This window comes from Stomoxys calcitrans, chromosome 2, assembly GCF_963082655.1.
Source record: "Stomoxys calcitrans chromosome 2, idStoCalc2.1, whole genome shotgun sequence".
In the NCBI taxonomy this organism is placed as follows: domain Eukaryota; kingdom Metazoa; phylum Arthropoda; class Insecta; order Diptera; family Muscidae; genus Stomoxys; species Stomoxys calcitrans.
The window spans coordinates 155296901-155324384 of NC_081553.1; the positions used below are offsets into that span (position 1 = coordinate 155296901).

General features: G+C 40.0%; 1 protein-coding gene across 7 annotated transcripts in view; it reads right to left on the reverse strand.

Moving 5' to 3' along the window:
- Positions 1-27484, reverse strand: part of LOC106088362 (protein O-mannosyl-transferase 2) — a 135006-nt gene that overhangs the window by 26240 nt on the left and 81282 nt on the right. For all 7 annotated transcript variants that reach the window (XM_059364112.1, XM_059364108.1, XM_059364109.1 and 4 more), the window contains 2 exons: positions 24254-24454; positions 23954-24194 (listed from right to left, as the gene is read on the reverse strand). In XM_059364112.1, the coding sequence (XP_059220095.1) occupies positions 23954-24194; positions 24254-24454 (442 nt within the window). The remainder of the gene's footprint in view (positions 1-23953; positions 24195-24253; positions 24455-27484) is intronic.

A 27484-nucleotide genomic window follows, 5' to 3' on the forward strand; every position in this document is an offset into this window, starting at 1 on the left:
GTTGGGGTGGTCCCCCAAACTCTTGGTCCGACAATGGGATATCAAATACGTTTTCTTATCCTAAATACCTTTCATTTGAGTCCCATATTAGCGTGATTAATCTAAATGTATGTTTGGTAGGTCTTAGGGTGGGGCGGCCCCCCTAAGTACCCCATCCGAAATTTTGATACCAAATTTTTATTTTTAGGGTACTATATGAGATCACACAAAATTTCGCTTAAATCGCGCCGAGATCTGGCGTTTCTGAAAATTAGGGTAAGGGGGAGGGTGCGCCGTTTCTGGGTCTATAAGGAACACACAAACAAACCTACAAACAAAAACAAATTGATTTTTTTACCCTCCACCATAGGATGGGGGGTAAACTAATTTCGTCATTCTGTTTGTAACTACCCGAAATATTCGTCTGAATATTTATATTCTTGATCGTCGCGACATTTTATGTCGATCTAGCCATTTCCGTCCGTCTGTCTGTCGAAAACACGCTAACTTTCGAAGGCGTAAAGCTAGCCGCTTGAAATTTTGCACAAATACTTCTTATTAGTGCAGGTCGGTTGGTATTGTAAATGGCCCATATCGGTCCATGTTTTGATATAGCTGCCGTATAAACCGATCGTGGGTCTTGACTTCTTGAGCCTCTAGAGGGCGGAATTCTTATCCGATTTGAATGAATTTTTGCACGAAGTATTTTGTTATGGTATCCAACAACTGTGCCAAGTATGGTTCAAATCGGATCATTTCCTGATATAGCTGTCATATAAACTAATCTGGGGACTTGACTTCTTGAGCTTCTAGAGGGCGCAATTCCTATCCGATTTGGCTGAAATTTGCAAGAGGTATTTTGGTATCACTTTAACTTGATACAACTGCCAGATAACTTGATGAGCCACTCGAGGGCGCAATTCTTATCCGATTTGGCTGAAATTATGCATGAGATGTTTTGTTATGACTTCCAACAAATGTGCTATGTATGGTTCAAATCGGTCTATAAACTGATATAACTCCCATATAAACCGATCTCCCGATTATACTTCTTAAGCCTCTAGAAGGTGCAATTATCACCTGATTTGGTTAAAATTTTGAACAACGGCTTCTCCCAAGACCTTCAACATACGTGTCAAATATGGTCTGAATCGGTCTATAACCGGATACAGCTCCCACATAAACCCATCTTCCTATTTTACTTCTTGAGCCCCTATAGGACGAAATTCTTATCCGAATTGGGTGAAATTTTACTCAAATACTTCTACTATGGTCTCCAACATTAAATTTAATTATGGTCCGAAGTGGACCATAACTTGATGTTGCTCCAATAGCATAGCAACGTTCATGAGTTATCCTTTGTTTGCAAAAAAAAGAGATACCGGGCAAAGAACTTGTCATACGCGATCTATGGGGGAGGGTATATAAGATTCGGCCCAACCGAACTTAGCACGCTTTTACTGGTTTAATATTTACTTCAATCTTTACACATAATAAATGAGCATCCATCGTTGATATCAGCAGTTGTCAACATGATTAAATAAAACCCGACCACTACAAACAATATGTACGAATCGAACAATAATTGCAAAATGCATTGTTGTCTAAAGAAGAAGCATGAATGAGTTAGCTCAATTAAAAAACGCAAGGAATGTGTTGTATTTCCTACGTTTGATTATCTAGTCGCTCAATATATACTTTCAAGGTACCAATTACACTAAAATTAGTACGTTTTCTTCCACATGTCGTATTTTTGTCAAGACTGTGTTAAGCTATTTCGTACTATTTTGCACTTTTTTGTTCCAAAATGTACGAATTTTAAATCGATTATTCTGTCACCCGTTATATATTTCCTTCTGGTACCTACATGCCAATTGTCAGACTTAAATTCATCTGTAAAGAAAGTAAAACAAGTAAAAAGGCGTTAAGTTCGGGCTGGCCGAACTTTGGATACCCACCACCTCGGGTATATATGTAAACCACCTTTCATCAAAATTTCATAACTTATGTCCCATATCAGTTATATCAAAATATGTTCCGATTTGGACCAAATACTAATAAGTACAGTAGCTATATCTAAAAATAAACCGATCTGAACCATATACGACACGGATGTCGAAAAGCCTAACATAAGTCACTGTGTCAAATTTCAGTGAAATCGGATTAGAAATGCGCCTTTTATGGGGCCAAGACTTTAAATCGAGATATCGGTCTACATGGCAGCAATATCCAAATTTGGACCGATTTGGGCCAAGTTGCATAAAAATGTCGAAATCGGACAATAAATGCCTCTTTTATGGGCCCAAAACTTTAAATGGAGAGATCGGTCTATATGACAGCTAGATTCAAATCTGGGCCGATCTGGGCAAAGTTGAAGAAGGACGTCGAAGAGCCTCACTAAACTCACCGTCTCAAATTTCAGCGACATCGGACAATAAATGCGTCTTTTATGGCCCCAAAACCTAAAACCTAGATATCGGTCTATTTGGCGCTATATCCATATCAGGACCGATCTGTGCAATATTGAAGGATAATGTCTAGGGCCTTAACTTAACTCACTGTCCCGAATTTCGGCGACATCGGACAATAAATGAGCATTTTATGGGCCAAAAACCTTAAATCAAAAAATCGGCCTATATGGCGAATTGAAGAAAGATGTCGAAGGGCCTAAGACAACTCACTGTCCCAAACTTCAGTAAAATCGGATAATAAATGTGGCTTTTATGGGTGTAATACCCTAAATCAGAGGATCGGTCTATATGGCAGTTATATCCAAATCTGGACCGATCTGGGCCAAATTGACGAAGGATATCGATGGACCTAACATAATTCACTATCCCGAATTTTATCAAAATCGGATAATAAATATGGCTTTTGTGGGCCTAAGACCCTATATCGGCGGATCGGTCTATATGGCAGCTATATCCAAATCTGGACCGATCTGAGCCAAACTGACGAAGGATGTCGAAGGGCCTAATAAAACTCACTGTCCCAAATTTCAGCAAAATCGGATAATAAATGTGGCTTTTATGGGCCTAAGGCCCTAAATCGGCGGATCGGTCTATATGGGAGCTATATCAGGATATAGTCCGTAATAGCCCATCTTCGAACTTAACCTGCTTATGAACAAAAAAAAGAATCTGTGCAAAGTTTCAGCTCAATATCTCTATTTTTAAGACTGTAGCGTGATTTCAACAGACAGACGGACGGACATGTCTAGATCGTCTTAGATTTTTACACTGATCAAGAATATATACTTTATAGGGTCGGAATTGGATATTTCGATGTGTTGCAAACGGAATGACAAAATGAATATACACCCATCCTTCGGTGGTGGGTATAAAAATGTAGGAAAAAATGCGAATTCGCCCATGAACTTTCCATTTAAGAACAGGGGTTAAGTTCTCTCATATCAATGAGTGCTGTCCGATTTAAATTAGCTCAATGTTAAGAGGCGCCCAGTCTGGACGGCGTGCCGCAGTGCGACACCTCTTTTGGGAGAAGTTTTTACATGGAAATATACCTCCCAATCGTCGCCAGCATTAGGAGGAAACATCCACAGATGACCATTTTTTGATGTTGTATCCTCTGCGCTATGGCGGCCTCATATATGCACTCATCACATATATTTCTTAGTTGTACCTACATGCCAAATTTCAGACCTCTAGCTCCATCTGAACAGAAAGTAGCAAAAGCAACCAATTTTGGTACCAAAATGTACGAATTTTGAATGGATCATTTAGTCACCCATCATTACCTTCTAGGTTGCCCCATCATTATTTTTTACATGCCAAAATTCAGAACTTTAGCTCCATCTGTAAAAAAAAATACCAATGGCACCAATTGCGCTACTAAACATACGTTTTTTCCCCTTACCAGCACAATTTTTCAATTTGTTTCTTATCACGCTCATTATTTTGCAGTAGATAAATTTTAAGTCAAATTGCAAAATTCTAGCTCTACCCATCTGCCCTGTACACATACCCATGGTACATGTTTGGTATTTTTTTTAGTTCCTAAATATACAAATTTCCAAAAACTCTTATAGTCACCCAAAGTAACAAAGAGTACCTATTGCAGCACTAAGCTTACTATTTCACGAACAATTTTGAAATGTAACGAGTAAGGAAAGGCAAAAGTCGGGCGGTGCCGACTTTATAATACCCTACACCTACACTATAGGTACAAAGTGGGAGCTATATGAAATTCTGAACCAATTTTGATGGACTTCGGCGGATGTTTTCGGATAGGTAATTAAACAATCCGTATCAAATTTAGAGGAGATATATTCAAACTGTAATAAATAATAATATATTCAACAAATAATAAATACTGTAAAATTCACCAGTAATATTAAAAGACATAAGAAAATACTTCTTGCCAAATTTTGAGAGAATCGGTTAACAAATGAGCACTTTATTGCATTATTACTGCAAATCAGACAAACATTTTTATGGGAGCTATATCAAAATCTGAACCGATTTCGAGCAAACTTCTCAGATATTGTGGTAAGCATCGAGGAAGGCGTTGTACAAAGTTTTGGGAAGATTGGTCAATAAATGCGCTTGGAATGGCTTGTGGAGGCTCGGGTATATATGTAAACCACCTTTCATCAAAATTCGGTGAAAATTTCATAACTTATGTCCCATATCAGTTATATCAAAATTTGTTCCGATTTGGACCAAATACTAATAAGTACAGTAGCTATATCTAAAAATAAACCGATCTGAACCATATACGACACGGATGTCGAAAAGCCTAACATAAGTCACTGTGTCAAATTTCAGTGAAATCGGATTAGAAATGCGCCTTTTATGGGGCCAAGACTTTAAATCGAGATATCGGTCTACATGGTAGCAATATCCAAATTTGGACCGATTTGGGCCAAGTTGCATAAAAATGTCGAAATCGGACAATAAATGCCTCTTTTATGGGCCCAAAACTTTAAATGGAGAGATCGGTCTATATGACAGCTAGATTCAAATCTGGGCCGATCTGGGCAAAGTTGAAGAAGGACGTCGAAGAGCCTCACTAAACTCACCGTCTCAAATTTCAGCGACATCGGACAATAAATGCGTCTTTTATGGCCCCAAAACCTAAAACCTAGATATCGGTCTATTTGGCGCTATATCCATATCTGGACCGATCTGTGCAATATTGAAGGATAATGTCTAGGGCCTTAACTTAACTCACTGTCCCGAATTTCGGCGACATCGGACAATAAATGAGCATTTTATGGGCCAAAAACCTTAAATCAAAAAATCGGCCTATATGGCAAATTGAAGAAAGATGTCGAAAGGCCTAAGACAACTCACTGTCCCAAACTTCAGTAAAATCGGATAATAAATGTGGCTTTTATGGGTGTAATACCCTAAATCAGAGGATCGGTCTATATGGCAGTTATATCCAAATCTGGACCGATCTGGGCCAATTTGACGAAGGATATCGATGGACCTAACATAATTCACTATCCCGAATTTTATCAAAATCGGATAATAAATATGGCTTTTGTGGGCCTAAGATCCTAAATCGGAGGATCGGTCTATATGGAAGCTATATCCAAAACTGAACCGATCTGGTCAAAATTAACGAAGGAAGTCGAAGGGCCTAACACATTTCCCTGTCCTAAATTTCAGCGAAATCGGATAATAAATGTGGCTTTTATGGGCCTTAGACCCTATATCGGCGGATCGGTCTATATGGCAGCTATATCCAAATCTGGACCGATCTGAGCCAAACTGACGAAGGATGTCGAAGGGCCTAATAAAACTCACTGTCCCAAATTTCAGCAAAATCGGATAATAAATGTTGCTTTTATGGGCCTAAGGCCCTAAATCGGCGGATCGGTCTATATGGGAGCTATATCAGGATATAGTCCGTAATAGCCCATCTTCGAACTTAACCTGCTTAATGAACAAAAAAAGAATCTGTGCAAAGTTTCAGCTCAATATCTCTATTTTTAAGACTGTAGCGTGATTTCAACAGACAGACGGACGGACATGTCTAGATCGTCTTAGATTTTTACACTGATCAAGAATATATACTTTATAGGGTCGGAATTGGATATTTCGATGTGTTGCAAACGGAATGACAAAATGAATATACACCCATCCTTCGGTGGTGGGTATAAAAATGTAGGAAAAAATGCGAATTCGCCCATGAACTTTCCATTTAAGAACAGGGGTTAAGTTCTCACATATCAATGAGTGCTGTCCGATTTAAATTAGCTCAATGTTAAGAGGCGCCCAGTCTGGACGGCGTGCCGCAGTGTGACACCTCTTTTGGGAGAAGTTTTTACATGGAAATATACCTCCCAATTGTCGCCAGCATTAGGAGGAAACATCCACAGATGACCATTTTTTGATGTTGTATCCTCTGCGCTACGGCGGCCTCATATATGCACTCATCATATATTTCTTAGTTGTACCTACATGCCAAATTTCAGACCTCTAGCTCCATCTGAACAGAAAGTAGCAAAAGCAACCAATTTTGGTACCAAAATGTACGAATTTTGAATGGATCATTTAGTCACCCATCATTACCTTCTAGGTTGCCCCATCATTATTTTTTACATGCCAAAATTCAGAACTTTAGCTCCATCTGTAAAAAAAAATACCAATGGCACCAATTGCGCTACTAAACATACGTTTTTTCCCCTTACCAGCACAATTTTTCAATTTGTTTCTTATCACGCTCATTATTTTGCAGTAGATATATTTTAAGTCAAATTGCAAAATTCTAGCTCTACCCATCTGCCCTGTACACATACCCATGGTACATGTTTGGTATTTTTTTTAGTTCCTAAATATACAAATTTCCAAAAACTCTAATAGTCACCCAAAGTAACAAAGAGTACCTATTGCAGCACTAAGCTTACTACTACGAACAATTTTGGAATGTAACGAGTAAGGAAAGGCAAAAGTCGGGCGGTGCCGACTTTATAATACCCTACACCTACACTATAGGTACAAAGTGGGAGCTATATGAAATTCTGAACCAATTTTGATGGACTTCGGCGGATGTTTTCGGATAGGTAATTAAACAATCCGTATCAAATTTAGAGGAGATATATTCAAACTGTAATAAATAATAATATATTCAACAAATAATAAATACTGTAAAATTCACCAGTAATATTAGAAGACATAAGAAAATACTTCTTGCCAAATTTTGAGAGAATCGGTTAACAAATGAGCACTTTATTGCATTATTACTGCAAATCAGACAAACATTTTTATGGGAGCTATATCAAAATCTGAACCGATTTCGAGCAAACTTCTCAGATATTGTGGTAAGCATCGAGGAAGGCGTTGTACAAAGTTTTGGGAAGATTGGTCTATAAATGCGCTTGGAATGGCTTGTGGAGGCTCGGGTATATATGTAAACCACCTTTCATCAAAATTCGGTGAAAATTTCATAACTTATGTCCCATATCAGTTATATCAAAATTTGTTCCGATTTGGACCAAATACTAATAAGTACAGTAGCTATATCTAAAAATAAACCGATCTGAACCATATACGACACGGATGTCGAAAAGCCTAACATAAGTCACTGTGTCAAATTTCAGTGAAATCGGATTAGAAATGCGCCTTTTATGGGGCCAAGACTTTAAATCGAGATATCGGTCTACATGGTAGCAATATCCAAATTTGGACCGATTTGGGCCAAGTTGCATAAAAATGTCGAAATCGGACAATAAATGCCTCTTTTATGGGCCCAAAACTTTAAATGGAGAGATCGGTCTATATGACAGCTAGATTCAAATCTGGGCCGATCTGGGCAAAGTTGAAGAAGGACGTCGAAGAGCCTCACTAAACTCACCGTCTCAAATTTCAGCGACATCGGACAATAAATGCGTCTTTTATGGCCCCAAAACCTAAAACCTAGATATCGGTCTATTTGGCGCTATATCCATATCTGGACCGATCTGTGCAATATTGAAGGATAATGTCTAGGGCCTTAACTTAACTCACTGTCCCGAATTTCGGCGACATCGGACAATAAATGAGCATTTTATGGGCCAAAAACCTTAAATCAAAAAATCGGCCTATATGGCAAATTGAAGAAAGATGTCGAAAGGCCTAAGACAACTCACTGTCCCAAACTTCAGTAAAATCGGATAATAAATGTGGCTTTTATGGGTGTAATACCCTAAATCAGAGGATCGGTCTATATGGCAGTTATATCCAAATCTGGACCGATCTGGGCCAATTTGACGAAGGATATCGATGGACCTAACATAATTCACTATCCCGAATTTTATCAAAATCGGATAATAAATATGGCTTTTGTGGGCCTAAGATCCTAAATCGGAGGATCGGTCTATATGGAAGCTATATCCAAAACTGAACCGATCTGGTCAAAATTAACGAAGGAAGTCGAAGGGCCTAACACATTTCCCTGTCCTAAATTTCAGCGAAATCGGATAATAAATGTGGCTTTTATGGGCCTTAGACCCTATATCGGCGGATCGGTCTATATGGCAGCTATATCCAAATCTGGACCGATCTGAGCCAAACTGACGAAGGATGTCGAAGGGCCTAATAAAACTCACTGTCCCAAATTTCAGCAAAATCGGATAATAAATGTTGCTTTTATGGGCCTAAGGCCCTAAATCGGCGGATCGGTCTATATGGGAGCTATATCAGGATATAGTCCGTAATAGCCCATCTTCGAACTTAACCTGCTTAATGAACAAAAAAAGAATCTGTGCAAAGTTTCAGCTCAATATCTCTACTTTTAAGACTGTAGCGTGATTTCAACAGACAGACGGACGGACATGTCTAGATCGTCTTAGATTTTTACACTGATCAAGAATATATACTTTATAGGGTCGGAATTGGATATTTCGATGTGTTGCAAACGGAATGACAAAATGAATATACACCCATCCTTCGGTGGTGGGTATAAAAATGTAGGAAAAAATGCGAATTCGCCCATGAACTTTCCATTTAAGAACAGGGGTTAAGTTCTCACATATCAATGAGTGCTGTCCGATTTAAATTAGCTCAATGTTAAGAGGCGCCCAGTCTGGACGGCGTGCCGCAGTGTGACACCTCTTTTGGGAGAAGTTTTTACATGGAAATATACCTCCCAATTGTCGCCAGCATTAGGAGGAAACATCCACAGATGACCATTTTTTGATGTTGTATCCTCTGCGCTACGGCGGCCTCATATATGCACTCATCATATATTTCTTAGTTGTACCTACATGCCAAATTTCAGACCTCTAGCTCCATCTGAACAGAAAGTAGCAAAAGCAACCAATTTTGGTACCAAAATGTACGAATTTTGAATGGATCATTTAGTCACCCATCATTACCTTCTAGGTTGCCCCATCATTATTTTTTACATGCCAAAATTCAGAACTTTAGCTCCATCTGTAAAAAAAAATACCAATGGCACCAATTGCGCTACTAAACATACGTTTTTTCCCCTTACCAGCACAATTTTTCAATTTGTTTCTTATCACGCTCATTATTTTGCAGTAGATATATTTTAAGTCAAATTGCAAAATTCTAGCTCTACCCATCTGCCCTGTACACATACCCATGGTACATGTTTGGTATTTTTTTTAGTTCCTAAATATACAAATTTCCAAAAACTCTAATAGTCACCCAAAGTAACAAAGAGTACCTATTGCAGCACTAAGCTTACTACTACGAACAATTTTGGAATGTAACGAGTAAGGAAAGGCAAAAGTCGGGCGGTGCCGACTTTATAATACCCTACACCTACACTATAGGTACAAAGTGGGAGCTATATGAAATTCTGAACCAATTTTGATGGACTTCGGCGGATGTTTTCGGATAGGTAATTAAACAATCCGTATCAAATTTAGAGGAGATATATTCAAACTGTAATAAATAATAATATATTCAACAAATAATAAATACTGTAAAATTCACCAGTAATATTAGAAGACATAAGAAAATACTTCTTGCCAAATTTTGAGAGAATCGGTTAACAAATGAGCACTTTATTGCATTATTACTGCAAATCAGACAAACATTTTTATGGGAGCTATATCAAAATCTGAACCGATTTCGAGCAAACTTCTCAGATATTGTGGTAAGCATCGAGGAAGGCGTTGTACAAAGTTTTGGGAAGATTGGTCAATAAATGCGCTTGGAATGGCTTGTGGAGATATATAAATCTGGCGATATATATATATATATATATATATATATATATATGTGTGTGTGTGTGTATATCTATATATATATATATATATATATATATATATATATATATATATATATATATATATATATATATCTGAACCGATTTCTATGAAATTCACCAGTAATATCGAGAGTCATAAGAAAATCCTTCTCGCCGAATTTCGAGATAATTGGTTAACAATTGACAACTTTATTGCATTATTACTGCAAATCGGACGAACATATACATGGGAGCTATATCCAAATCTGAACCGATTTTTTCCAATTTGAATAGGCTGAAAAACATGCCTGTACCGGACATAGCTAAATCCAATCTGTGATTTTGAGTCGATCGGTATACTTATCAATGGTTCTATCTCTCTTCCTTTTGGGTGTTACAAACAAACGCACTTAGTTTTAACACCCTGTTCCACAGTAGTGGTGTAGGGTTAAAAATGGAGATTAACGCCTTCTCTGAGGATGGCCTAATCCGCATCGTTTGGGTGCCAGAACAAAACGAAGTAAGGGGGAAGGAAAAGGCAACGATTTGGGGTGAAGGCCATAGGACTGCCGTCAATAAACTTTGTTAACCCGAAACTGTATTTCAATTTGGAGAGCTAGCTCAATCTGTAAAGAAAGTATCATTCTGTACGCTTTAGAAGCAAAATGTACGAAATACACTCTCAAGGTGTACCTGAGAGTGTAATTCGCCGAATACTCTCCCAAGGTGTACCTGTATCGCAAATTTCAGAGCTCTAGCTCAGTTCGTATAAAAAATACAATTTTGTACGATTTAGTACCCAGGAATTTCAAGGAAATCTTCTGATCGCCCGATACATACTGTCAATTTGTTCTTGTATCCTTATTTTGAGAGAATTAGCTCAATCCGTAAATAATGTACCATTTTGTATGTTTTAGGACTAAAATGTACGAATTACAAAAAAAATCTTCTAGTCGGCCGCATATACTCTCAAGATGTACCTGTATTCCAAATTTCAGAGCTATAGCGCAGTGTTTGTCTACAGACATTACTGCTGTTTCAGCATACATAGGACTGCTGTATAAGCAAACATTTCGGTCACCTAAATCAGCTGTTTTCTTCTTCTTTAATTGGCTATAACAGAAAATTTGTTCCACTAGCCGAGCATAGAATAGCGTTCCAAGAGTCTCAATCTTCTGTGCTCATTCTAAAATCTCTGACACCAAGTTTCTCACCACTTGATCTTTGCATCGGACTTTTGGTCGTCCCGGTTTGCGTGTACCACCGTGTTTGCCTTCAAAAGACTTCTTTATTGGAGCTTCTTCATCTTTTCTGACAACATGACCTAGCCAACGCAGCCGTTGTATTTTGATACGTGTAACTATGCTAACGTCGTCATACAGTTCATACAGCTCGTGGTTCATACGACGCCTATATTCTCCATTTACGCGAACTGGTCCATATATATTACGAAGAATCTTTCTCTCAAACACTCCAAGCACTGCCTCGTCTGCTTTCGTAAGTAGCCATGCCTCAGGACTATATAACAACGCGGGTATTCGCTTTATTTCAAAACTGGTCGAGGTAGATAAAGTTGCTGACTATCTCAAATTTGTGGTTTCCAAATTTCTCCATTTTCTTTATCTGATAGGTTTTACAAAGCGTTTCGGTAGTTGAAACCATCTACTTCGTCTTATCTCCATTTACTGCCAGACCCATGTTCAGCGACTCTCTTGAAATTCTTTCAATATACTTCGGGTGACCGACCTTTGATATCGATGTCGTGGGCACAGGCGAGTAGCATGCATGTACGCATACGCCAAGCTGATGCATACGCCTTATCAGCGTGTCGCTTCTGGTCTTAAGTAGTTATGATAAAACAGAGTTGCTTAGACTCAGTTCATGAGCATTTAATTACATTTGCAATTAATTGAAGTGAAATTTGCATTGGCGCAGCGACATGTCACTGGTATTTTGCTCAAACAACTCAGTACTACTTCTGCGGAATGCGTTTGCATTTTCTTCGTTACCATTTTTTTTAATGCGTTTTGACATTTGTTCGGGTGAAAAGTCGAAGTCAGTACTAGGCTTTAGGACGAAGTTTATCCAATTTCACAATTTTCATTTGTTTCTCTTTCGATTTTAATTTGTGGAATATTACTGTAAATGACCAACCTGATCCATCCATTGGTATACATTTCGAAATGTGGCTGAGCGCGGTCGCATTTTTATACCCACCACCGAAGGATGGGGGTATATTAATTTTATCATTCCGTTTGCAACACATCGAAATATCCATTTCCGACCCTATAAAGTATATATATTCTCGATCAGCGTAAAAATCTAAGACGATCTAGACATGTCCGTCTGTATTTTGAAATCACGCTACAGTCTTTCAAAATAGACATATTGAGCTCAAACTTTGCATAGATTCTTTTTTTGTCCATAAGCAGGTTAAGTTCGAATATGGGCTATATCGGATTATATCTTGATATAATTTGGCCCAAATCGGTAAAGATTTTGATATAGCTGTCATATAGACCGATCTCTCGGTTTTAGGTTTTGGGGCCATAAAAGGTGCATTTATTGTCCGATTTTGCCCTAATTTGTGACAGTGAGTTGCGTTAGGCTCTTCGACGTCCTTCTTCAATTTGGCCCAGATCGGTGCAGATTTGAATATATCTGCCATATAGACCGTTCACTTGATTTAAGGTTTTGGGCCCATAAAAGGCGCATTTATTGTCCGATTTCGCCGAGATTTGGGACAGTGCGTTGTGTTAGGCTTTTCGACATCCGTGTTGCATATGGTTCAGATCGGTTTAGTTTTAGTTATAGCTTCTAAAAAGATCAATATTTTGTTATAAACAATTGAACAATGACTTGTACCGTTCAGTATTTGGTCCAAATCGGAACATATTTCGATATAACTGCTATGGAACATAAGGAATACAATTTACACCGGATTTTGATGAAAGGTGATTTACATATATACCCGAGGTGGTGGGTATCCAAACTTCGGCCCGGCCGAACTTAATGCCTTGTTACTTGTTGTTATTGCTTTACTGATGCGTGCATGACTGGCATGGCCTATTGTTTCTAAATTTAAAGAAAAAAGATTATGGAAAGTATACATTCAGTTGTGATTAAAAACACTGAGACACACATTTACATTTGTATTTTATTTATTTTTCTTTTTTTTTTGTATTCTACCATACTCTTCATAATTAAGCAGCAGTCATTGTCAGCAAACAACAGATTTTTGAGCATTCAGCCTGCTGCTCTGAAATTACAGAACTACTGCTGTAATGTCAGAACTACTGCTACAAAAGCAGCAAAATTAACTACTTATATTCAGCAGACAGTGTTTGATATTTTCAGCAAACTGCTTTCTATAAGTGTAAATAGACGAGTTTCAGGAAAATCTCCTAGTTGCCTAATACATACTGTCAAGGTTTAGCTCAATCTGCATTGAGAAACTATGGAACAAAAATTCCATCGGATCTCAATTTGCGATTAAAATTTATAGACACAGGTTGTAAAGAAATTCGAAAACAGCTTAATCTGGTTTTGGAATGATCCAGTCAGCTGTCAAAAAATTAAAAAAAAATGCAATTGGAGAATACAACTAACGATACAAAATTTCAAATAATTGACATTTCAATAAATGAAAGAAGCAAAATTGAATGAATACGCATAAAATTTATATACATAAGATGCCCTTTCATTAGCTCTATAGTTGCATAAAAATTGGATTTGGTGTATATTATTTAAATGTTTGTCTGTCGGTAGATGATTTCAAGCTAAAGGTAAATTTGAAACTATTAAATTTGAAATTGCATTTCATGACAATTCAAAAGATTCTATTGGCTCTATGCGTGATACTTTGCATGTAAAGTTGATTAAATTACAGGCATTATTCATGTGGTTTAATTTTCAAAACCTATTGCATTAATTGGCGAAATAGGTTGTTGTTGTTGTAGCCCCATTGCATATGGAGGTACCGATCCGCGTCAAACTCCTAAAGATGAATAAGCTGGTTCTGGTCCATAGAATCTATTGATGCGGGGATGTTGTTGTTGTTGTAGCAGTTTATTGTGTTCTATCTTTCGTCTGCTTGATTCTGTTGAGTGTCAAGACCCAGGAACTCTGCGACTAAGATGGGGTGCGTCCACAGGGATCTGGATCTGAGTCGAGTGGGTCTGGCCGGGCAGGTAGACAGTGTATCGTGCGGTCCCTAGTTACAATCGGGACATACATCTTGCTCGTCGGTACCAATCCTTGCTCTGTAGGAGTTGACGTGGCTGCATCTACCGAAACGTAATTGAGCCAGAACTACTCTGGTTTGCCGGGGGACGTCAATTTCTTCAGGTGCAATGGGAGGCGGTCGTTCTCCAAGGACTACATTCACCCGGTAGCCATTTACTGCATCTGCTACTGTGTCTGCATGAATGTTGTTTAGACTTGCTTGATATGCCGCTTGATCTAGAGGTTCTCTCTTGTAGCGCTGAACCTCACGCTCTAGATCATGAAGATCTACCTTAAGGCTTCTGGGCGGTGGTATCTATCCACAAGATGATGACTAGGATGGTCTCTGCGATAACTGTCCAAAACGTATTGCTTAGACAGCATGTAGTTGTCTTCCAACTGGTAGGATCTTTATCTTCTGATGGAGGTGGTATGCTGACAGACATGAATATTATTCCACTGCGTGTCACAAAGTTGACGAGACCATACTGGCGCTGCATAACTTGCCACAGACCGGCCAATTACGAGGTCAACAAGGTTTCTTTGTCTGCACCCCAAGTGCTGCCAGCAAATGACTTGAGGACCTTGTTTCTACTTTTGACTTTATCGCAAATTGCTGTGGCATGTGGGGAGAATGTGTAAGAGCTGTCAAATGTGACACAAAGTATTTTGGGACACTTGATGGTCGGAATCATTTCTCCATCGACCATCACAGTCAGCTCAGTATTCACCTCACGCGTAGTAAACAATTTGGCTGAAGATTTGGTGACAGATATCTTCAGATTTCTTGCAGCGAAATATGAGGCAAGTTTGTTGAGGTAGACGTTCAACCTATCGCAGATGTCATCAATGGGTAGGGGGCGTGATGCCATGATCGTACAATCGCATATGATACGATCTCTATGCCGTCTGGAGGGGGTGGAATGGAGGATAGGTAGATGTTAAACAGTGCCGGAGATATCACATCACCTTGGGGAACTCTCTGTTTCACTCTACGGTGTTTCAACTTCTTATAAATAAATTCCACAAATGACTGGTGACCACACAGATAATTCGCGACCCATCGTTTCAGGCCTTGCTGGAGGGACGTGTTGGCGATGTCCTCAAATAATTTGGCATTGCTGACCGCGTCGAAAGTCTTCGATAGGTCCAGTGCCACGAGGACCGTCCTATCACATGGCCTGGGCTGATTGAAGCCACGGCAAATGTGTGCGGTGATGGCATGCAAAGCAGTTGTCGTGATGTGCAGTCTTCGAAATCCATGTTGATGTTCGACGAATGGAAATTCTCCTACGAGGCTCGGGAGGAGTAATGCCCCAAGCGTCTTTGCTACTGGTGAGAGAAGGGAGATCGGTCTGTACGACTCCCCCAAACTCGGGTCTTTTCCAGGCTTCAGTAGCGGGATCACTCTGCCCATTTTCCAGGCATCGGGAACTATAAGAGTGTTCAGAGACAGGTTGAGGACAGTGGTAAGGTACTCAACTCCAGGTGAAGCCAGATTCTTCAACATCAATGTAGAGATTCCGTCGGGGCCCAACGCCTTAGATGATTTGGCGCCACGTATGACATTCGTAACTTCGCCCACGGTAAATTGTGATGACTTTTCATCGGCTCGGAGACCACGAATACGGTGAATGGCTCTCCTCCTTGCCCTGTCACTCTCGGGATGCACAATAAATTGATGATTGAACAACCTGGTGCATCTTTTCGGATAAGTCACGGTTATTTCGCCAAAAGTGACTGAGATCCTGTCATCCCGTCTACCGAGAGTGACTTAACATTATACCACAGTTTGTCTACATCGGTGCCTAAGTTACATTGCTCTAAGTATTCCAGCCACAAATTCCGCTTATGTTCGTTGACTACCCTGTTTATTTCCAGATTCAGCTCGCTGATTTTGACGTTAGCTGGGTCCATACCACAAATCCCATCACGCTAATCTGCGAGTACCACTGCTTGCGCCGGGAAATCGAGCCGCACTTGGGGCATTCGACCGGCTGGTATAAAGCGAGCGTCTGCTGCGTTAATGATGTCTCGGAATTTCCTCTCGGCCACTAGCCATCCGAGGGGGGTGGCAGTTCACTGAAGTGGCGATTGGTATACTTTCTGAAGCCAGCCCAATCGGCCTTCTTCTGATTGATAAACATCCGGCGCTCAGAGGTTATGAAGTCGGGTGGTCGGTCAATGGTGAGAATTATGGGGAGGTGGTCTGACCCCAAAGAGATGACGGCTTGCCAGGATACGTCACTCAGGAGATCAAAGGATTCAATGGAGATGTCTGGCGTGCTGCTGCACCTCCTCGTTATCATAGTGGTGGCATCCTCATTCACCGTGCAAAACGTGGAGCTTTCAATCTGCTCTGCCAAAGCTATGCCACGCTGGTCGTTATCTAGGGGAGAATGGCATGACGTGTGATGCGCATTAAAGTCCCCTAGAACCAGACGATTATGGCCAGATAGTAACCCACTTATGTCGGGGTTGTAAGCTTGGCCATTAATCGGGACACAACTACCAACCGGCGGTATGTACACGTTGTATAGCTCTATCTCGGCAGTACCGGACCGGACTGCTTTCCCCATGCATTCCATGTAGGGGTCAATAGCGCCATGCGGTGGCGAGATAGGTCTTTATTGCACGTAATGGTGTATCACGAAGGCCAATCTTCCACCTCCATTCCTTGAGTGATCCTTACGTAGCACATTCTTACCGTGATAACTGTGCAAGCTGCAGGTGTTGGTCAGCTTTGTCTCCTGGATCGCTGCGACCAATATGCTCTTCCATCTCATAAAGTCCACAATCTCATCGATCTTGCCACGAAGTCCGTTGCAGTTCAACTGCAAAAACGATACACTTCCGGGCACTGGCCTGGCAATATTTGGGCTTGGATGCTGCCGTTGCGTAAATTGCCGTACGAGAGCGGTCGGGGGCGTCACATAATCCGACGACGAGGACGCAGAAGGCGACGACGCTTTTGACCCACTGCTGTCTATGTTCGCACTGCACCTTGCGACATAACCAGTATGACTATACTCCCGTAGTGAAGTGAGGTCAGAGCAAGATCGGAAATGTACCCACTCCATGCACCGGTTACACCTCACCACCGACACCGAACGATGATGGTAGTTCTGGCAAACCGAACAGAACCAGGGTCCGGGGTTCTTTTCAATCCCGGCACGGACCAGAAGCTTGCGGAAAACTCACTCCGGGATGTGCCTCTCCCATGACGAAAAAAGACGAACACGTACACTGAGGTGGCAGTCCTTGTCGATGAGGTTTCCATCGGGTCAATCCGGTGCGCACAACCGGCTGCCATGGGATTGATGCGGGAACGTGATGACCATAGGTTATTTAAAGGCTCCAAAAAGACTCGCCATGCCATATCGAGAATCATACAGAGTAATTACTCAGTATTTAGGCAAGAGCCGGTGCCGCCCCCGTAACGCAGAGGTTAGCATGTCCGCCTATGACGCTGAACGCCTGTGTTCGAATCCAGGCGAGATCACCAGTAAACAAGTAAAAGCGTGCTAAGTTCGGCCGGGCCGAATCTTATATACCCTCCACCATGGATCGCATTTGTCGAGTTCTTTTCCGGGCATCTCTTCTTTGGGAAAAAAGGATATAAGGAAAGATTTCCTCTGCTATTAGAGCGATATCAAGATATGGTCCGGTTCGGACCACAATTAAATTATATGTTGGAGACCTGTGTAAAATGTCAGCCAATTCGAATAAGAATTGCGCCCTTTTGGGGGCTCAAGAAGTAAAATAGAGAGATCGATTTATATGGGAGCTGTATCGGGCTATAGACCGTTTCAGACCATAATAAACACGTATGTTGATGGTCATGAGAGAATCCGTCGTACAAAATTTCAGGCAAATCGGATAATAATTGCGACCACTAGAGGCTCAAGAAGTCAAGATCCCAGATCGGTTTAAATGACAGCTATATCAGGTTATGAACCGATTTGAACCATACTTGGCACAGTTGTTGGATATCATAACAAAACACGTCGTGCCAAAATACATTCAAATCGGATAAGAATTGCGCCCTCTAGAGGCTCAAGAAGTCAAGACCCAAGATCGGTTTATATGACAGCTATATCAGGTTATAGACCGATTTGAACCATTCTTGGCGTAGTTGTTGGATATCATGACAAAATACGTCGTGCGAAATTTCATACCAATCGAATAAGAATTGCGCACTCTAGAGGCTCTAGAATTCAAGACCCAAGATCGGTTTATATGGCAGCTATATCAGGTTATGGACCGATTTGAACGATACTTAGCACAGTTGTTGGATATTATAACAAAACACGTCGTGCAAAATTTCATTCCAATCGGACAAGAATCGACAGACAGACAGACGGACGGACGGACAGACGGACAGTCGGACGGACATGGCTAGATCGACATAAAATGTCACGACGATCAAGAATATATATACTTTATGGGGTCTCAGACGAATTTTTCAAGTAGTTACAAACAGAATGACGAAATTAGTATACCCCCCATCTTATGGTGGAGGGTATAAAAATGACAGCGGAGGTTTTCCCCTCCTAATGCTGGCAACATTTTTCAGGTACTATGCCATGTAAAACTTCTCTCCAAGGAGGTGTCGCACTGTGGCACCCCATTCGGACTCGGCTAAAGGAGGCCCCTTATCATTGAGCTTAAACTTGAATCAGACTGCACTCATTGATATGTGAGAAGTATGCCCCTGTTTCTCAGTGGAATGTTCATAGGCAAAATTTCCAATTTTGCCGGTGCCGACCGGCCTCTCACTGGGACTCTCCACTCGATACCGTTGATTGTCCGTGACTAAAGTTGCAACTACTCGATATGCAAAACAACCTACTATCAGCAACATGTGTAACTACCACACAGATCGGAGCTCAAAGTTCCAACCTGTGTGATGTTCATAGTTATCCCGTTCCTGTAGCGAAACAGGGGTGTAGTAGTAGTTTTCTTTAATAATTTCATTAATATTTTCATAAAAATACAGCAATATAAATTTTGCGTACAAAAAGAATAGATTGAATAAATATTTTTCTTGACATTGACTCTTGATCGTCTGTCCATTATGAAAATGTGGTATACATAATAGAGATTTACATTTTTTTATATATTAAATTCAGACAGTATCTGGTTCCTAAATAGGACACTTGTTCCTAAATAGGACACAAGTGTCCCAAATAGGTCACTTGTGTTTAAATAACTAGCTAGAGTTTTCCAGTTAATCACATTTCCATTGAGAATATTCATTAGATCAAATTCATTAATTATGGGCTTTTGGACGAACATTAATCGGAATTCTTTGAGGGCTGGGCATCGGCCTAAGATATGTTGAATGTCTTCTATTTCAGCTTTATACATTGAACATATCGGGTTTGCATTTGTTTGGAAGCTGTTGCAGTTCGTCCTGCACTAAGGGTTCAACAAAAGATAGTCCCCCAACAGTAGGTGGGAGCTTACTATAGAAGCGATATGTATTATATGCTTTTGAAAGTTTGACATCACGTAAGTCGACTGCCAAATTTGGCGAAAACGATCGACTTATAAGTTATTTGCATTCTAAATTAAGTCGGGCCTGTTTCTCTAAAGGGTATGGAACCTACTTTTATATAAATTTTTTTTTTACAACAATATTTTTCTATTATAAAACTGTCGAAGGCGAATAAGTTACAGAATACCACGAAATGTGATATTCGCCTTCGACTACGACTTCTGTCAATTTTCGTATTCGACAACGGGAACAAGGATGATTATTTTGCATCGAAAAGGAATTTATATGTGTTTTCCAAAATATTTCAGGAATACTGCACTATATGGAACATGGAGGTGATAATATTTCGGATGGGTGGAAGGCCTTCGAGTAAAAAAAAGTGGCTATATATGGATACACAGATCTCACAATCCCATGGCAGCCGGTTGTACGCACCGGATTGACCCGATGGGATCCTTCATCGGCAAGGGCTGCCGCCTCAGTTTACGTCTTCATCCTTTTTTCGTCATGGAAGATCCTGGACCTTTGTTCTGTTCGGTCAGAACCGCCTATATCATCGGTTGGTGTCGGTGAGGTGTAATCGGTGCATGGAGTGGGTACATTTCCGATTTTGCTCTGGCCTCACCACTACATACATCACTACAGAAATATAGTCATACTCAATATGTTGCAAGGTGCTGTGCGAACATAGACAGCAGTGGGTCACAAGCGTCGTTGTCGTCGTCTTCTGCGTCCTCGTCGCCGGGATTACGAGGAGATGTAGCACCTCGCCAGAAATTTCCATTGCATCCACTGATCTCATAAGTGCTGTATCCTGGCAAGCCGTCATCTCTTTGGGGTCAGACCACCTCCCCATAATTCTCACCATCGACCGACCACCTCGACCCCCCTCGGATGTGCTAGTTGCCGAATGGAAATTCCGAGACAGACCTAACTCCAGAATCAGCGAGCTAAATCTGGAAATAAACAGGGTAGTCAACAACCATACGTGGAACACTTGGAGCAATGTAACTTAGGCACCATTTTAGGCAAGCTGTGGTCTACTGTTAAGTCATTCTCGAACCCCGGTTGACGGGATGAAAGGACCTAAGTCACTTATTGCGACGTAATCGTGACCGATCCGAAGAGATGCGCCAGGTTGTTCAAACGTTAATTTATTGTTCATCCCAAGAGTGACAGGGCAAGGAGGAGAGCCATTCACCGTATCCGTGGTTTCCGAGCCGATGGACAGCCATCTTTGAAAACTCTTATAGTTCCCGATGTCTGGAAAATGGGCAGAGTGATCCCGCTACTGAAGCCTGGAAAGGACCCGAGTTTGGAGGAGTCGTACAGACCGATCTCCCTTCCCACACCAGTAGCAAAGACGCTTGAGGCATTACTTCTCCCGAGCGTAGTGGGAGAATTTTCATTCGTCGAGCATCAGCATGGATTTCGAAGACTGCATAGCACTACAACTGCTTTGCATGCCATCACCACACACATTTGCCACGGCTTTAATCAGCCCAGGGCGTGTGATAGGACGATTCTCGTGGCACTGGACCTATCGAAGGCATTCGACACGGTCAACCACGCCAAACTATTTGAGGACATCGCCAACACCTCTCTCTTGCCAGGCCTGAAACGCTGGGTTGCGAATTATCTGTGTGGATCGCCAGTCATCCGTAGAGTGAAGCAGGGAAATTCTCAAGGTAGGGTGATATCTCCACTGTTTAAACTCCACGTATCCTCCATTCCACCCGCTCCAAACAGCATAGAAATCGGACTTGCCTCATATTTCGCTGCAAGAAATCGGAAGATATCTGCCACCAAATCTTCAGCCACATTGTACACCATAAATACGCATGATGTGAATGCCGATCTGACTGTGATAGTCGATGGAGAAATGATTCCGACAGCTCTTACACATTCTCCCCACATGCCGCAGCAATTAGCGATTAAGCCAAAGTTGAAACAAGGTCCTCAAGTCACTTACCGGTAGCACTTGGGGTGCAGACAAAGAAGCCTTGTTCAACACGTACAAAGCAATTGACCGATCTATGATAAGTTATGCAGAGCCAGTGTGGTGTCGTCAGCTCTGTGACACGCAGTGGAATAATATCCAGATCTGTCAGAATGCCGCGCTCCGAACTGCGACGGGCTGTCTCCTCAGTTCTAATGTGAACCACCTCCATCAGGAGACAAAGATCCTAACAATACATTCTGGGCTGTTATCGCAGAGACCATCCAAATCATCGTCTTGTGGATGTTATCCACCGCCCCGATGCCTTAAAGGTAGATCTTCATGATCTAGAGCGTGAGGTGAGCGCTACAAGAGAGAACCTCTAGATCAAGCGGGTCTAGAAAACATTCATGCAGACACGGGAGCAGATGCGGTAAATAGCTACCGGGTGAATTAAGTCCATGGAGAACGACCGCCTCCCATTGCACCTAAAGAAATTGACCTCCGGCAAATCAGAGTAATTCGGGCTCGATTACGTTCCGGCAGATACCACAATCGGGACATAAATCTGCAAGATTTATCTCCCGATTAAGCCAGTGACTAGTTCAAAATTAATAGTTAATTGTACGGAATCTAATTTTAAATTGTGTAATAGTTTAGGATAAACATCATAAAAAAGATTTTATGGTTAACGACGAAGGTAACGGACACAAGAATATTGCTAAATTTGAGCTTGTATTTTCGCCCATTTTTTATAAGAAGTATTTCCCAAAACACAATCTGAGACCTTTCTCGCAAGCTTTTTATTTGTGAGTAAAACTTTTTTTAATTTCTTCGGCTCGAACTCAAACTCCTATAAATCTGTGCACAGTGGTCTGTGTCCGCCTTAAAGTTTATCTTTGTCAGAAGGAGTGTTAATCACATGTAACATTTTTAACATGTATCTACGTTTGTAATTGTATTCTTGTGTCCAAATTTCAACGTCCCTAAGGTTTGGAATGTGTCTTGTTAAGCTGCAATGAGCAGCAAGTGCCGTCTTTTGTTCTATGGGTTTGCGAGACAGTTTTTGGTCCGATTTGTGGGCCGAGCTCTATGCTTGTGGTGCCTACATACGCCATTGGACATGAGTTACTCTCATTTCCATTGTATTGTATTTTATAAACTACATTAGACTTTCTTCTTTATCTATTTTAGTCTTTGTCCTGCTAAAGAGATTGCCTACGGTGTTGTTGCTTTTAAATGCTAATCTATAGTTATTCTCGTATATATATACGAGTTTTTTAGGCGTTCCGAAAATCCCAGGATGTGAGTTGTTGATTTGAATATCTTTGGCGATTTTTCCGTGTTGGAAGATTTTTCTTTTACGTGTTTGATGAGACTGTTTATAGTGTTGTTTGGAGAACCAATTAAGCTGTGGGTTTTTCGTATTTTCTTCTCGTTCTTGTTGTAAAAAATGGTGTCACTGATTTTAGAAACCCTTTCTATGAAATTTGTTGCTGTATTAATCTTTACATAAACTTTCAATTGTAATAGAAATGTTTCTCGACCTGTGACGTTGCAAAAACAGATTTTAACAGAATTTTCCTGTCATGTGAAAAACTTTTGACAGGTGGCAGGTATTTGTTGCATCACAAAGTTACAGCAACAGTTCAATGAGAGAAAACTTTTTAGTTTCAATTTTGTATGTTTCTGTTTCCTTGTACATATTCCATGCATTTTAATTCTTTTTGTGAGAATTACAGAACAGGTGCAGATTATATGTAGACCTGTTGATTTCACTATTACCGCCCAGTCCAGAAACTTATAGAAAACATACAATACGGTTAAATATCAAACCCGTCAAAGGGAACAAATTTAGATAATACTAAGAAATATGAAACTATACAACCGAAATAAAGAAACTACACAACCGAAATAAATAAAGGATATATCACCACATTCAACAGAATCGTTTTTACATTGGGCGATATCGGAAGAAAAATCCATTATATACGTATAAAAATAGTTGATTAAAGGACTGATAACTATGTACGAATGTTCTGAGTGAATGAGAAATGTTCCTGTAATGAATTTTATGTGATAAAGATTTCATAAGATATCAACAGCACGAAAGCCATTTGTTCGAATGGCAAAGTGTCACTTACAATTATTGTTTTTATTGTCTTCCACATTCCATTTTGTATTGGGATCTCGAATGTTCGCATTGCAAGTAATTTCTTGTTGCTCAAAGCCCCACTTTGGTAATTGTTTCCCAGAGGATCCTAAAGCACACCCTTGTAGATAATGTACCAGCATAAACTTTGTAGTAACTGTCTGGACCACATCGTTTGCATTTCCACCAATTATTACTACCTTCCAAATATCATTTGCATCGCCTATGCCGTTCTATAAATCAAAGATAAGTTTTACGTATATTGAAAAAATGTTTATATAAGCATACCGACCTCGCCATATCCTGTCACTTGCATATGAGATTTAGAAATTGGTGCTGGTTCGTTATGCGAATGAAGATTGCGATGTGTCAATATATGTTCCAAACGTATAAGATCGCCGTTTTTAACAAGGGACAACTTTTCTAAGTGCTCTTTATCGTATGGTTTTACTAGCCATGCGTTGTTTTCATCTTTGTGGGTGTAAGACGTCACCTATTTCATACAAAAATATACAATAAAAATACTTGTACAAACGTTCAACGAAATTTGTTTGCTAAAACTACAGTTTTTTTCTGAAAATGGGAAAGCAAACATGACAGCTTTTTCAGCAAACATAGAGTTGCTGTTTATAATCATATAACAAATAACAAAATTTTTTTATTTAATGCTAAACTATTAAAGTATTTGAAAATAAAAACATATTCAAATAAAAAAGTATTGATTCTACCAATTCTTTAATCTTAATTAATCTGAACTTGTTATAACTCCACCCATGAACGTAGCCAGGATTTTATTTTGGGGGGAGCACCGCTCATTGTTTTAAAATCGAAAAGTTGCCTAAACTCTTCTGTAACTGTGAAATTGGAAAATATACATCAAATTTGGTTATTAAATATTGTGGTCGCCACTGGGTGCAGGAATGGACCCATCGGCGGCGACATTTGGTCATAAAGTCAGAGATTAATTTTATACTGCTTACCAACGTACTATATATAGGCCGATCCTAATATTGCAAAATCCCTCAAAATGTGCTTGTCCTTGCGAATATCTTAGTTTTATAGCGATAGTTTTTTGCTTGGTTGTTAGAGACCAACGTGGAATTCATTGTAAAAAAATTTCAGCCAAATCGGATAAGAACTGTGTCCTTTAGTGGCTCCAGAAATAAAATTGGGTGATCTGTTTATATGTGACCGATTCAGGCCATGTTGAACACTTATGTCAGAGGTCATACAAGAAGTCGTTTTGCAGCCAAATCGGAAAAGAATTGCTCCCTCTAGAGGCTCAAGAAGTATAATCGGGAGATCGGTTTATATTGGAGCAATATCAGGTTGTGAACCGGTTGTGGGCCATACTTGGCGCAGTTGTTGTCGGTCATGTCAAAACACTTCGTGCAAAATTTCAGCCAAATGGGATAATAATTGCGCCCCCTAGAGGATTACGAATTCAAGATCCGATTTGGGATTATATCAGAGCTATATCAGTTAATGGACCGACTTAGGCCATACTTGGCGCAGTTGTTGATGGTCAAACTAAAAGGCTTCATGCTAAATTTCTGACAAATCGGACAAGAATTGCGCTCTCTAGTGACTCAAAAAGTCTAGAACCGATATCGGTTTATATGGTAGCTATACCAAAACATAGACCGATTTGGCCCATTTGCAATCCCAACTGACTTGCACTAATAACAAGTATTTACGCAAAATTTCAAGCTTGTAGCTTAACTCCTTCGAAAGTTAGCGTTCTCTTGACAGACAGACAGAGGGACGGATGGACGGACATGGTTAAACCGACTCAAAATGTCAAGACGATCAAGAATATATATACTTTGTTGGGTCTCAGATCAATATTTCGATGTGTTACAATCGGAATGACAAAAATAGTATACCCCCATCCTATGGTGGAGGGTATAACAAGTAAAAACGTGTTAAGTTCGACCGTACCGAACTTTGGATATATTAATCATCCTATTTTATTATAACTCCACTACCATATCCATTTTCACCCACTACATATCTAAAAAGGGGCTGGTTTGGATTATATTTTTTATGGGATCAATACCCTAAATTGGAAGATCGGTCTATATTGCAGCTATATCTTTATATTCTGATCTGGATCATATTTGGGTCGGATGTCGGGGGCTTAAAATAACTCACTATTTCAAATTTCAATGAAATCGGGTAATAAATGAAGATTTTATGGGCTTCAGACCCTTAATCGGCAGTGCGGGCTATATGGCAGCTATATCTGAATATGGTCCGATTTGGCTCGTTCAAGAATTTAACCTGCGTGCAAAAAGTCGTATCTGTGCAAAGTGCCGTGCCAAGTCTGCGGTGGAAAATGTCACACTTCAAATCAGCGGCTGTCAGTCATGCAAATTTTGTTTGAACAGGTAAAGAAATAAACCAAATTTGTTGAATGTTCGGAACAAAGCGGCACAATGTTAAAAAATATATATAAAAATGGAACGTTTTATTTAGCTAACGGCTTATTAAATGCATTGCAAAAAGTTCTTCATCCGAAGACGAGGATGCGGTTTTTACCGTATTATTTGGCCGAAATTACTACATATGAATATGTTCGATTGAAAATGCAAAAAAACACTATGTAACACTACGAGAGTGTTGGGGCGTCATTTCCAAAGTGTTGTCCCGTATAAGTGCAACATTATTGTAACGTTTTTTCAGAATTGAAATTAAACTTTTGAAAGTGTAATATAAAACTAGCTCACATAGAAAAAACCTACAAAACTAATAAATTTCTACGAGAATCAACGCTGCTTGATATTGGCTTTCAATGTTGCTTCATATTGACTTTTGTGAATTTGAGCTAGAAAATGAGTTCAACGAATAAAAAAATGTGTGTTAAAATCAAATTGGAAATTCTTTAGTTATGACCTGGTGAGAAGGACTTAAATTAAATAAAGTTACCAAAGAAATCATAACATTTCTAAAAAAAAGAACAAAATTAAGGCTGTGATTTTATTTCCAAAAATTTCGAATTACGTCGCTATTCAACTGCCTATGGAGCTCCAATTGATGTTTAAACAAAACCGATGTGGTTTTATACGACATAGTTGTCTCATTCACACTTATTAACGGTGATACGCTCCAAACACTAATTAACATTCAGTTAGAGCGTGTTGGACCAAGTGATTCTCTCCACAGTGATAGGTTAGTTCGATCGGTATGTCCTGCTAAATATGTGGAAATATACCTGCTTGCTTTGAATATTGCAGAGGTTAGCATGTCCACTGGAGGCCTTGTTTCGAATCCTGGCGAAAATATTAGAAAAATTTTCAGTGGTGGTTATGCCCTCCAAGTACTGGCATTTCTAGCATCTATGTAAAATGTTCCCCCAAATAGGCATTCTTTATACTGAGCGGCTGGCTGCCTGTTAGCATCTTTTTATACCCACCAATCACGACGTAAATCGAGGTATTACTGTACTGTATCGTAAATTATGGAATTCCCAAAAAAAAAGAATTGGCTTCATTTGAACTAATTATTTTAAAATGTAAATAAA